The sequence below is a fragment of the Oryx dammah genome, unplaced genomic scaffold, assembly GCF_014754425.2.
Source record: "Oryx dammah isolate SB20612 unplaced genomic scaffold, SCBI_Odam_1.1 HiC_scaffold_27, whole genome shotgun sequence".
NCBI lineage: Eukaryota > Metazoa > Chordata > Mammalia > Artiodactyla > Bovidae > Oryx > Oryx dammah.
In genome coordinates, this window is record NW_024070211.1 from 32377389 (window position 1) to 32388355 (window position 10967).

The following is a 10967-nucleotide window of genomic DNA, read 5'->3' on the forward strand; positions in this document are numbered from 1 at the left end:
GCAGGTGCCCCGTGACACTGCTGTTAAATATTCTGAGTAATACCCAGATCTTAGAAAATATCACTTCTTTATATCCTCCCTTAATCCCAAATAGATGCCTGCCATAGGTCTGGTGTTGTACTCCGGAATATGGGACAAATAAAAAGAGTGAAAGATGGTCCTGGATCTTAACAATACAGTTGGAGGCATTAAATTAGCATACACTGAAAGTCAGGCTGAGTAAGTCAGGTTCTGAGTGGGTGATAAATCCAGCTCCCAGGTAGGCTGATGTCAGCAGGCAAGGTTTGGTGGAAAAGAGAATCATGAACTGGCTGGGGTTTAGGATGGGAAGCAGAGAGAGCACACCTCTTGGGATGGCAAGGAGCTGGCACAGGTGGGCTCTGGGGAAATAACCCTCTGCCTGTTGTCAGTGGTAAGACATTAAATGGGAAGAAGCGGGGGGGCCACTTATGGAGGGCCTTGCAAGACCATTATTTATGCCAGTACTTCTCAACCATTTCTAATCTGTGTCTTACTTCAGTATAACAAAAGAGTCCTGTTCTTTCCTGTAATCCAAAGTCCTGTTCTTTCCTCTCATCTTTGAAATCTCAAAATAAAATGCCTTTGTAACTCACATAAAAGCAACAGAACATAACATTCCTTTATTTTCAATGAAAACATACCCTGCCCAACAGCTTTTTCAAATCTGGTACCTCTGGGTAGGACTCACCAGTTGATGCCTTTGGTGTTAGCCAGTTGCAGGCACCCAAGAAGAAAGGGAACGTGATGGAAGATGGGTTTTTTTTTTTAGGACAGTTAAACTGGCAGCAGGGAAGGTTCATCAGGAGTCTGGCTGAGGGCAGCCCCAGAAGCTACTCTGATCTTATCCCACCACTTGTAGTTGGGTTGGGGGGACGTCTCGGTCTCTCATTAACACGTATAAAGATCACAGAACCTAGTCATTTCTAGTCATGTGCTCAGTGAATAAATGGGTAATGGTAAGTGAATTTGTTGCACAGTCAGTTTTGGTTTCACTTTAGACTCTCTGCCTCTTGATTTATGCACATAAAGTCTTTCATGCGTGACAACTGTTGTAAAGCAAAGTGCTAAATGAAACACTAGAGACAGGAGTAGGTATTATTACATCATTTATATGAAAGCAAGATTCGTTGATTCTATAATACGTATTTACCTGTATTGTCTCGGTAATGTATTATGGGAATAGGCTTTTAAATGGAGAAATATGTCTGAAATATTTAACTGGCAATATAAAAAAGAAAGTGATCGTATTATTTAGGTTTGTTCGGGTCATAAGAAAAAAAGCCCAACTCAGGTTAATTTAGGTAAAAGGCGGCTCACTTGACTGGAAAGTCCCAGGACCTCCCAGTGAAAGACCATGACTGGTCTTCACCCAGCTGGGTGGCAGGTCACTGGGTGATTTTCAGGCTCCTCACAGCCAGTCATTTCTCTGGGTCTCTTTACCCTTACATGTAAAATAAGGGTGTCTGTCCAAGTGATCTTACGTTCTTTTTAAACGCCCTAGAATTCTAGGAAAACCTCTCCCTTCATCTAGTATGGAAAGCTTATTCAGAAAGTCAGGAGGGGAATGAGCCTTGCCAGATGGTTCCCAGGTGGTGCTAGTGGTAAAGAACCCACCTGCCAGTGCAGGAGACTTGAGAGACACGGATTCGACCTCCGGGTCGGGAGGATCCCCTGGAGAAGGACATGGCAGCCCACTCCAGTATCCTTGCCTGGAGAATCCCATGGACAGAGGAGCCTGGCGGCTGTAGTCCACAGGGTCGCAAAGAGCTGCACATGACCAAAGCGAGCTGGCATACATGGGAGTTTACGGGACATTTCAGGAAAAAGGAAAAGCATAAACAAAGGCAGCTGTACAATGGTGAGAAACCAGCCAGAACGTATTCTCCGAGTTACAAATGCATGAAATCATCATCAGCACTTCCTTTATGGTTAACTGCGTGTATTCTGCCAGCTTGAGCGCTGAAATTCTTCTTCGACACAAGCACTAAATTGCGCTATTCTTGTGTCATCCTAAACCTCTTCTAACTTAATGCCTCTGCGCTCTCAGGGCTGGCGCTGTGACAACTGCCGCAGACCAGGGGCTGAACCGGGTAACGAAGGCTCCACTGCCCACTCCTACAACCAGTATTCCCAGAGATACCATCAGAGAACAAACACTGTAAGTACATTGGTGCCCTGCACATTTCTCCTTAAAAGGCGATTAGGCACATAGTAGGCAGTCTCTTTTTATAGGTACCTTTCTTCTGAATGAACATTTTTAAAAACTTAAATGACCTAAGAGGAGAATATTGTATCCTGTAACATAATGTGGGTTCTCTCGAGCATCTCCTGTTGCCCAGTGTATAGCTAAGTGCTTAAAGCTCGAAGTATTCTCCCATCTATAAGTAACTGTCAGAGAAGCCACCCTTCCCCTTGTTTCTTCTGTAGGCTTTACAGTATTTGCTGTTGATTTTTTCTTCTCTCTTTTATTTTTACAGAATGTCAACTGCCCAATTGAGTGCTTTATGCCTTTGGATGTACAGGCTGACACAGAAGATTCCCGAGAGTAATGTTTCCAACCCAGAGAAATAAACGTGGATCTCTGCCAAGATCCATCCAAACTGGAGTGGTGTTAGCAGACCCCATGTTAGTGTGTTTCTTTAAGCCCTTTGCTCTGGAGTAACTTCTCCAGCTTCAGCTCAACTCACAGCTTCTCCAAGCATCACCCTGGGAGTGTTTTGAGACTTTTCTCATACATGGGAGCAGTAGGTTATCTATTCTCCAAAATATTTGATGCCGCTCAGTATTTTAAATGAAGTGATTCTAACTTGTGATTTGGATTGGGATCCATAGGGAAGCACATGCACCAACCAAGATACAAAATGTCTTGAAATGATATTACCAAAATTTTAAGTAGGAAAGTTACCTGAACACTTCTGCTTCCACTTAACTGTCTGGCCCGCAATATTGTAGGAACAGCATGTCCTTTTTACTGTGGTGTTCAGAACAGCCACAGTACTCACTTTTTCCAAATGATTCTAGTAATTGCCTAGAAATATCTTTTTCTTACCTGTTATTTATCAATTTTTCCCAGTATTTTTATATGGAAAAAAATTGTATTGAAGACACTTAGTATGCAGTTGATAAGAGGAATTTGGTCTAATTATGGTTGGTGATTATTTTTTATACTGTATGTGCCAAAGCTTTACTACTGTGGAAAGACAACCGTTTAATAAAAGATTTACATTCCATAACTTGAATATGGTGTCTTCTTTCTTACATAGAGAAATTGGCGGGGGGTGGGCGGCAGGGGCGTGTTTCCCTGGTGGTCTGGTGGCCAAGAATCTGCCTTCCAATGCAGGGGAAACAGGTTTGACCCCTGGTTGGGAAACTAAGAGGCCACATGCCACGGGGCAACTAAGCCCGTGTGCCGAAACAAAAGATCCTGCATGCTGCAACTAAGACCCGATGCAGCCAAAAAGAAAAGAAAGAACTTCAGGGGGAAAATAAAGAATCCACCTGCATGTTTTATTTTTCCTTTGTTACTCAGCAAACATTTGAAAACCTATGTACATGGCTCTAAATGTTGGTGATTTAAGGTGCCTCGTTAGCACAGTAGGCAGTGCTTCAGTCTCATACATTCTGGTGATTTAAATACAAGCTTTGCTAAGTCTGTCAGTCCCTAAACCTAGATTCGGTCTTATCCTTTTGTCTCTTCCAGTGTTGGAGATAATTTTATATTTTCCACTTTACCAGATTTCGGTGGATTCAAATACTTATTTAACTTGCTAGCTAGCTCTTCAGAAGTATAATCGAAATAATCTTTTCACTGTTATTTTCCAACCATTATAATTCTCTCCTCTTTCCCACTTCCTTTCTGTCCTTCATTAAATACACATCTATTCAAAGAGGGAATATAAGGGAAAGAAAAAGATGACTGAGGTGTTCAAACTACTTAAATCACATGGCCTAGAGGAGTCTAATCTTAGGGAAGCACTGTGGTGTAATAACCTCAATCCAACTTGCCTTAACAAATGCCAGCTGACCCTGAAGTGCCCAGATGAAGAAAGTTTGCATAGCCCTGGTCTGGAAAGGCTGTTTCTTTTCAGTTTAACTTTGAGGAACCCACAAAACTTTGAGATTATATCTAGCGTCTAGAATAGTAAAACAGCAGCACTGGAAATAAATTAGTAAATAGTAAAAGATTAGTAATTCATAATATACAAGACATGGAAAATACTTAATACACCATTGTGCAATGAAAGAAAGTATTTCAAGAAACACCTGGCAATGAATATTAAGACTAAATACAGAAAGATTTTTTCAGGGTTCATTTGTTTAGAAAACCAAAACCTCATGTTGGAACAGGTTTATAGTACAGTTTACAAAGTTCCTTGCCATTTAGCATCTCATTTGGGAGAGGTCTTATGGTCTTATTTTACAGAGACTACAGCCCAGATGAGTCCTAAGCAGGACACAGACCCCACACTTCTGTTAACATCACTAAATGTACAGCTTTATCAAGCCAGTAGTTGCCAAGATAGCTGAACTGTACATGTGAAAGATAGGAAAAATCATTCTGGAAGAACAGATCACAGTGATACTAAGTGACTGTCTCACATAACGTGAGTCATCAGTGCTTATGGAGAGAATGTGACCCAGTACGAATCTACTCACAGTGTAAGGGGAAACCCTACTGTAGACTTGCTAAAGAGAAAGTGGCTGTGGCCTCCATCTTTAAGGTGAAGAGGCCCAGGAATTACACTAGTGAAAGTCTGCACCTCAGCTCCATCCTGTTGAAGAGTCTTTGCATTTAAAAACATAAGGAGGCTTCCCTCGTCCAGTGGCTGAGAATCTGCCTTGCAATGCAGGGTACATGGGTTCGATTCCTGGTCTGGGAAGATCCCACATACTGCAGAGCAAGGAAGTCCCCACGCCACAACTATTGAGCCTGTGAGCCACAACTGCTGAAGACCATGCACCCTGAGGTCCGTGCTCCACAAGGGAAGCCACCACAGAGAGAAGCCCAAGCACCTCAACTAGAGAGTAGCCCCCACTCTCTGCAACTAGAAAGACTGAGTGCAGCCAAAAATAAATAATAAATTACTTAAAAAAAAAAAAAAGGAGGGACTTCCCTAGCTGTGCAGTGGTTAAGACTCCATACTCCCACTGCAGGAGGTGCAGGTTCAGTCCCTGGCTGGGGAACTAAGATCTGATATGCCTCTTGGCATGGTCAAAAAAAAAAAAAATGAATGAGTTGAGACTGACTTGGCTTTAAACTACTTATCTAATGACAAGCCTAAAACTATTTTCCCCAATGTGCATTTAAGTAAATCCAACTGGACTATATTAAACACATACTGAGCCTGTCAACAACTTGCACACTGAACTATAAAACCTGCAAGTTCCACATTTAAAATTTAAAAAAAAGTACCACCTTTCCAAAATGCCTGCTAGATTCTCAAAAGCAATATACCAAACTTACAAACAAAGCTATTTCAATAGTGAGTCAGTAACTACATTTAGATAATTACAACAAATTAAAGAAAATCAGTGGCCTTTTATGTGTTGGTATCACAATGCAAAATGGTAAAACTTTCTTGTTTACTGCTTCTCAGCAAAATCATTCAAACACGAGCGTTTCCAAAGATCTTTTACAGTTTTTACTAACTCATGTTACTGTTGTCCCTGAGAACAGTCTTAAGCAGGCCAGACTGAAAAGGCCTCATTAAAATACCGATCTGGATATAGGCAAGACATTGGCAATTCAAGCAAAATCAGATAAACGTTGTAAACATATCAGACTTAAAAAAGAAAAATTGTGGTTTTGAAGTTATACTTTGTCTTGCTGCACTTGATTTGTAGGAAACTTATGTATTTTTGTTTTCAGCTTTAATGACCTGAGTGAATTATGCAAGTTCGTGGGTATTAAAATATCACGACGTTCCTTGGTGGCTCAGACAGAAAATAACCTGCCTGCAATGCAGGAGACCTGGGTTCAAACCCTGCGTTAGGAAGCTCCCCTGGAGAAGGAAATGGCACCCCACTCCAGTACTCTTGCCTGGAAATTGCATGGACAGAGGAGCCTGGTGGGCTACGTCCTAGGGATGCAAAGATTCAGATATGACTGAGTGACTAACACTGATGATATAAGGCTATAAGGCAGATATTCTGTGGAGGTGAATAAAGAAATGATCAGGTGGAAATTACAAGTATAGGAAATGACTTTTCCATTTAATTATACTTCCACTGAAAATTCTATTCCATTTCTAGTTGTATGAAACTCATTAAAGTAATTAAGAAACAACACATCAGCACATTTAAGGCTGAAATTGCTTCCCATTCAGTAAACTCCCATTACTGTGGTAGGAAAAGTGGCAAGTTCCAATTAAAAAAACCCATTTTCAGTAGATACATTTCAACTATTAAAAAAAAAATCACTCTTGGGACTTCTCATGTTTGGGGACATTTAAAGATAACAACACAGGCTGACAAAGCAGGTAGAGCACAAAAATGACATTGCCCTAGATTTTTCAGACTAAGAAAGTTATTTTTAAAGAGTATATATGGCAGTAATATTGGAGATGGAAGTTATTATCATTGTCATATCATGCTATTTCATATCCTCATTAAAATAAAAGAGACTCAATTTAAATTGCAAACAAAAATCTATATAAATTACAGAGGAAGTGAAGAGAATACTGTAAGTAATAAAACAGCAAGAGAAATGATGCTTCAGCTGAAAGCCCCAAATGGGAAATTCATTTTTTAACATTCTTCAGTAAAGTTAGGTATGAGATATTAAAGCATGTTTTACATTTCCTTGAATCCTCTTTACTTACTCTTTAGAGACTAAAAGTTTTAGCAATCTTAGGAGCCAACTTTTCCTAAAACGGCTCTTGTGTGGGGCCTCCAAAGGCCTGAAGTTACTTTGTTTGGAGGTGGCCAGCATAGGGTGATTGTCAGCACCCTGTATGGGCCGGGGCTGGAATCACCCATCCTGCAGCCTGACGATCTCAGCAGACTGCCCTTAGGGAAGAAACATCGCAGGCCAAGGATGTGCCCAGGGAGCTCTTTCCATCACATTACTTCGGAAACCATCGGTTAGTTCCAGAAAGAAACACTGTCCCTGCCCGGAGACTGCTGGACAGGACTGTACGATGAACCCTGCTGTGCTGTATAATTCTGCACCAGCTGTAATACGTGGAGCCAACTGCTGATCATGGCACTTTGGTGGAGACACTGGAACCCTAACATACACTGCTCGTAGAAAAGGAAAAAGAGTGCAGCTGCTGTGGAAAAGTTTGGTGGTTCCTTAAAAAGCTGATCATCGGACTTTTCGGATGGTCCAGTGGTTTAGAATCCTCCTGCCAATGCAGGGGACACGAGTGTGATCCCTGGTCTGGAAGGATTCCATATGCCGTGGGGTAACTACAGCCATGCACCACAACCACCGAGCCCTCAGGCCCTGGAGCCTGTGCTCTGCCACGAGAAGCCACCACGATGCGAGGCTCATGCCCTGTAACTAGACGAAGCCCTCACAGATGAGCGGAGACCCAGCCCAAACTAATTAATTTGAAAAAAAATCGAACCTTTGGGTGATCACATGACTCAGCATGTCTACTCCTACGTATATACCCAAGAGAGCTGAAACCATGTGTTCACATGAAAACTTGTGCACAAATGCTCATACTGCCGTTTTTCTTCCAAACAGTGAGAACAACTCATATGTCTATCAACTGATGAATGAATAAAGATGTGGTATATTCAAATAATGGAATATTATTTGATCATAATATTATTTGATCATAAAAAGGAATGAAGTACTCATATGTGCTATGTCATGAACCTTAAAAACACGCTAAATGAAAGAAGTCAGGCACAAAAGACCACACGATATTTGTTTCCATTTATACACAATGTCCAGAATAGGCAAACTAATAGAGACAGAGAATATACTAATGGTTACCAGAGAGAGAGTAGAAAATAGCTGGCAATCAGAATGTGCCTTCTTTTCGTGGTGATGGAAATGTTCTAGAATTAAATAGTGGTTGATGGCTCTACAACTTTATGAATATACTAAAAATCACTGATTTGTACAATTTTAAAAGTTTAAGATAATAAATTTTATACGTGCATTTTATTTCAATGGAAAAAATGGCACTTTAGTTACAGAAAGCCTCCTTAATATCCTGTCGCTTACTGGTAATGTTATCAAGGCTGTCACCCCAGAATCACATCCCTGGCCCTTCCTCAAATGGAGACTGATTACTCTTTTCTAAGTTTCAGAAGGAAGCTGCAAAAAGAAACAAGAACTGTTTAGAATCACCTAGGCCCAAGATGGTGACATATCTGACTTCCACTAGCCCTGGAGTCTCGTAATATGCTCATTGTAATATATTAGCATATGCTGACACACCCACCAGCACCCATACGGATTGAGAAGGGGTGTTGCATTGGTCTCCGGATCCAAACCACAGCCTTTTCCTTGGATCAGTTCAGTTCAGTTCTGTCACTCAGTCATGTCCAACTCTTTGTGAACCTGTGGACTGTAGCACACCAGGCCTCCCTGTCCATCAACTCCCAGAGTTTACTCAACCTCATGTCCATTGAGTTGGTGATGCTATCCAACCATTTCATCCTCTGTCATCCCCTTCTCCTCCCGCCTTCAATCTTTCCCAGCATCAGGGTCTTTTCAAATGAGTCAGTTCTTTGCATCAGGTGGCAAAAGTACTGGAGTTTCAGCTTCAACATCAGTCCTTCCAATGAATATTAGGAATGACTGGTTGGATCTCCTTGCAGTCCAAGGGACTCTCGAGAGTCTTCTCCAACACCGCAGTTCAAAAGCCTCAATTCTTTGGGGCTCAGCTTTCTTTATAGTCCAACGCTCACATCCATACATGACTACTAGAAAAACCACAGCTTTGACTACACAGACCTTTGTTGGCAAAGTAATATCTCTGCTTTTTAATATGTTATCTAGGTTGGTCATAACTTTTCTTCCAAGGGGTAAGTATCTTTTAATTTCATGGCTGCAATCACCATCTGCAGTGATTTTGGAGCCCCCCAAAATAAAGTCTGACACTGTTTCCCCATCTATTTGCCATGAAGTGATGGGACCAGATGCCATGATCTTAGTTTTCTGAATGCTGAGTTTTAAGCCAACCTTTTCACTCTCTTCTTTCACTTTCATCAAGGGGCTCTTTAGTTCTTCACTTTCTGCCATAAGGGTGATATCATCTGCATATCTGAGGTTACTGATATTTCTCCCGGCAATCTTGATTCCAGCTTGTGCTTCATCCAGCCCAGTACTTCTCATGATGTACTCTGCATATAAGTTAAATAAGCAGAGTGACAATATACAGCCTTGACATACTCCTTTCCCTATTTGGAACCAGTCTGTTGTTCTGTGTCCAGTTCTAACCTTTGCTTCCTGACCTGCATACAGAATTCTCAAGAGGCAGGTCAGGAGGTCAGGTGGCTCAGCTGGTAAAGAATCTGCCTGCAATGCGGGAGACCTGGGTTCGATCCCTGGGTTGGGAGGATCCCCTGGGGAATGGAATGGCTATCCACTCCAGTATTTGGGCCTAGAGAATTCCATAAACCAGTGCTGTCCTTGGATAACTCACGAATATTCCTCCCCTTCTTTCCAATTCCCTCCCTTTTACCTTGAACCTTCTATATATTTCGTGTCTCCACTCAAACTGGATCGAGAAGTTGATCTGCAAACTAGATTCCTACTTCTCCATTCTTTGGCCATTGAATCAAGTTTCTGCTGTTTTAATCTCAGCATCAGTTTGTGCTACTCACTGCATGAATCTCATCAGAGAAAGAACATCTCTGACCCAGATGAGGGGTCACGGCCTGGGCTAGGACCCTGGTGCAGGTCCAGCCAACCAATTTGGAAGCTGTATGAAGTGGGGTTTGGGAAAACAGAGTAGATGAAAGATCGAAGGAACTCAGAGACTTTCTGGCTACCAGTTCGAAAACTGAGGTAAAATCCAATTTCCATACACTAATATCATCTTCTATTACCTTTTATGCCCCATACACACAAAAGCATTATGAAAGCAATACATAGCTTTTTTTATGAATAGTATTTATCACACCCCAGGTGGTGTTCTAAGTGCTCTTAAAGAGTTTGTTCTATTTACTCCTTAGGGCAACCCTAAGAGTTGTATACTGCAACATCACACTACAAGTAGAAAGTGAGGGAAAGTCTAGGGGAATCACCTAACATCAGACAGCTTGCTAGTAACAAAGCTGGAACTTGAACCTGATCAACCAGCCCTGGATTGTGTGCTAATAATCAGGAGCTACTCAGCCTCTCTGAGAGCAAATCCATCTCCATTTTGTAGATGAGAAAACAAAATTCCAAGAGGCTGGTGATTTAGTGGTAAAGAATCTGCCTGCTAATGTAAGAGACATGGGGTTGACCCCTGGGTTGGGAAGATCTCCTGGAGAAGGAAATGGCAACCCACTCCAGTATTCTTGCCTGGAAAACCCCATGGACAGAAGAGTCTGCTGGGTCACAGTCCTTGGGATCACAAAGAGTCAGACACAACTGAGCAACTAACACAAGGCATGTACCCAAGATCACCAAACTGATGAGTATCAAAACGGCCCAAAGGTGGTTTCCTAGAAGGAAAGTAAAGAACGTAATCAAGAACAGGTGTGGTGAGGAGGGGGCATGGCAGGGGAACTGCTGGCAAAATTCTTTTTCACCTCACTGATGGTAATATATGTGTTTATTTAAAAATGATTCTTGGGAATTCCCTGGTGATCCAGTAGTTAAGAGAACTTTTTGCTTTCACTGCTGGAGCCCATATTCAATTCCTAGCCAGGGCACTAAGATCTTGCAAGCCACACAGCATGGCTGAAAAAAATAAAAGATTCTTCAAGCTACAGATGTTTAATGCACTTTCCACACAGGCATGGTTCATTACATTTATTTTTTAAAGTAAATT

At 41.7% G+C, this 10967-nt stretch overlaps 1 protein-coding gene across 12 annotated transcripts in view; it reads left to right on the forward strand.

Annotated features, from left to right (window-relative positions):
• FN1 (fibronectin 1) overlaps positions 1–3260 on the forward strand; it is a 69807-nt gene extending 66547 nt beyond the window's left edge. For all 12 annotated transcript variants that reach the window (XM_040228554.1, XM_040228555.1, XM_040228561.1 and 9 more), the window contains 2 exons: positions 2069–2179; positions 2499–3260. In XM_040228554.1, coding sequence (XP_040084488.1) covers positions 2069–2179; positions 2499–2570 — 183 coding nt within the window. In that variant the 3' untranslated portion in view covers positions 2571–3260. The remainder of the gene's footprint in view (positions 1–2068; positions 2180–2498) is intronic.
• The last annotated feature ends 7707 nt before the right edge of the window (positions 3261–10967 follow it).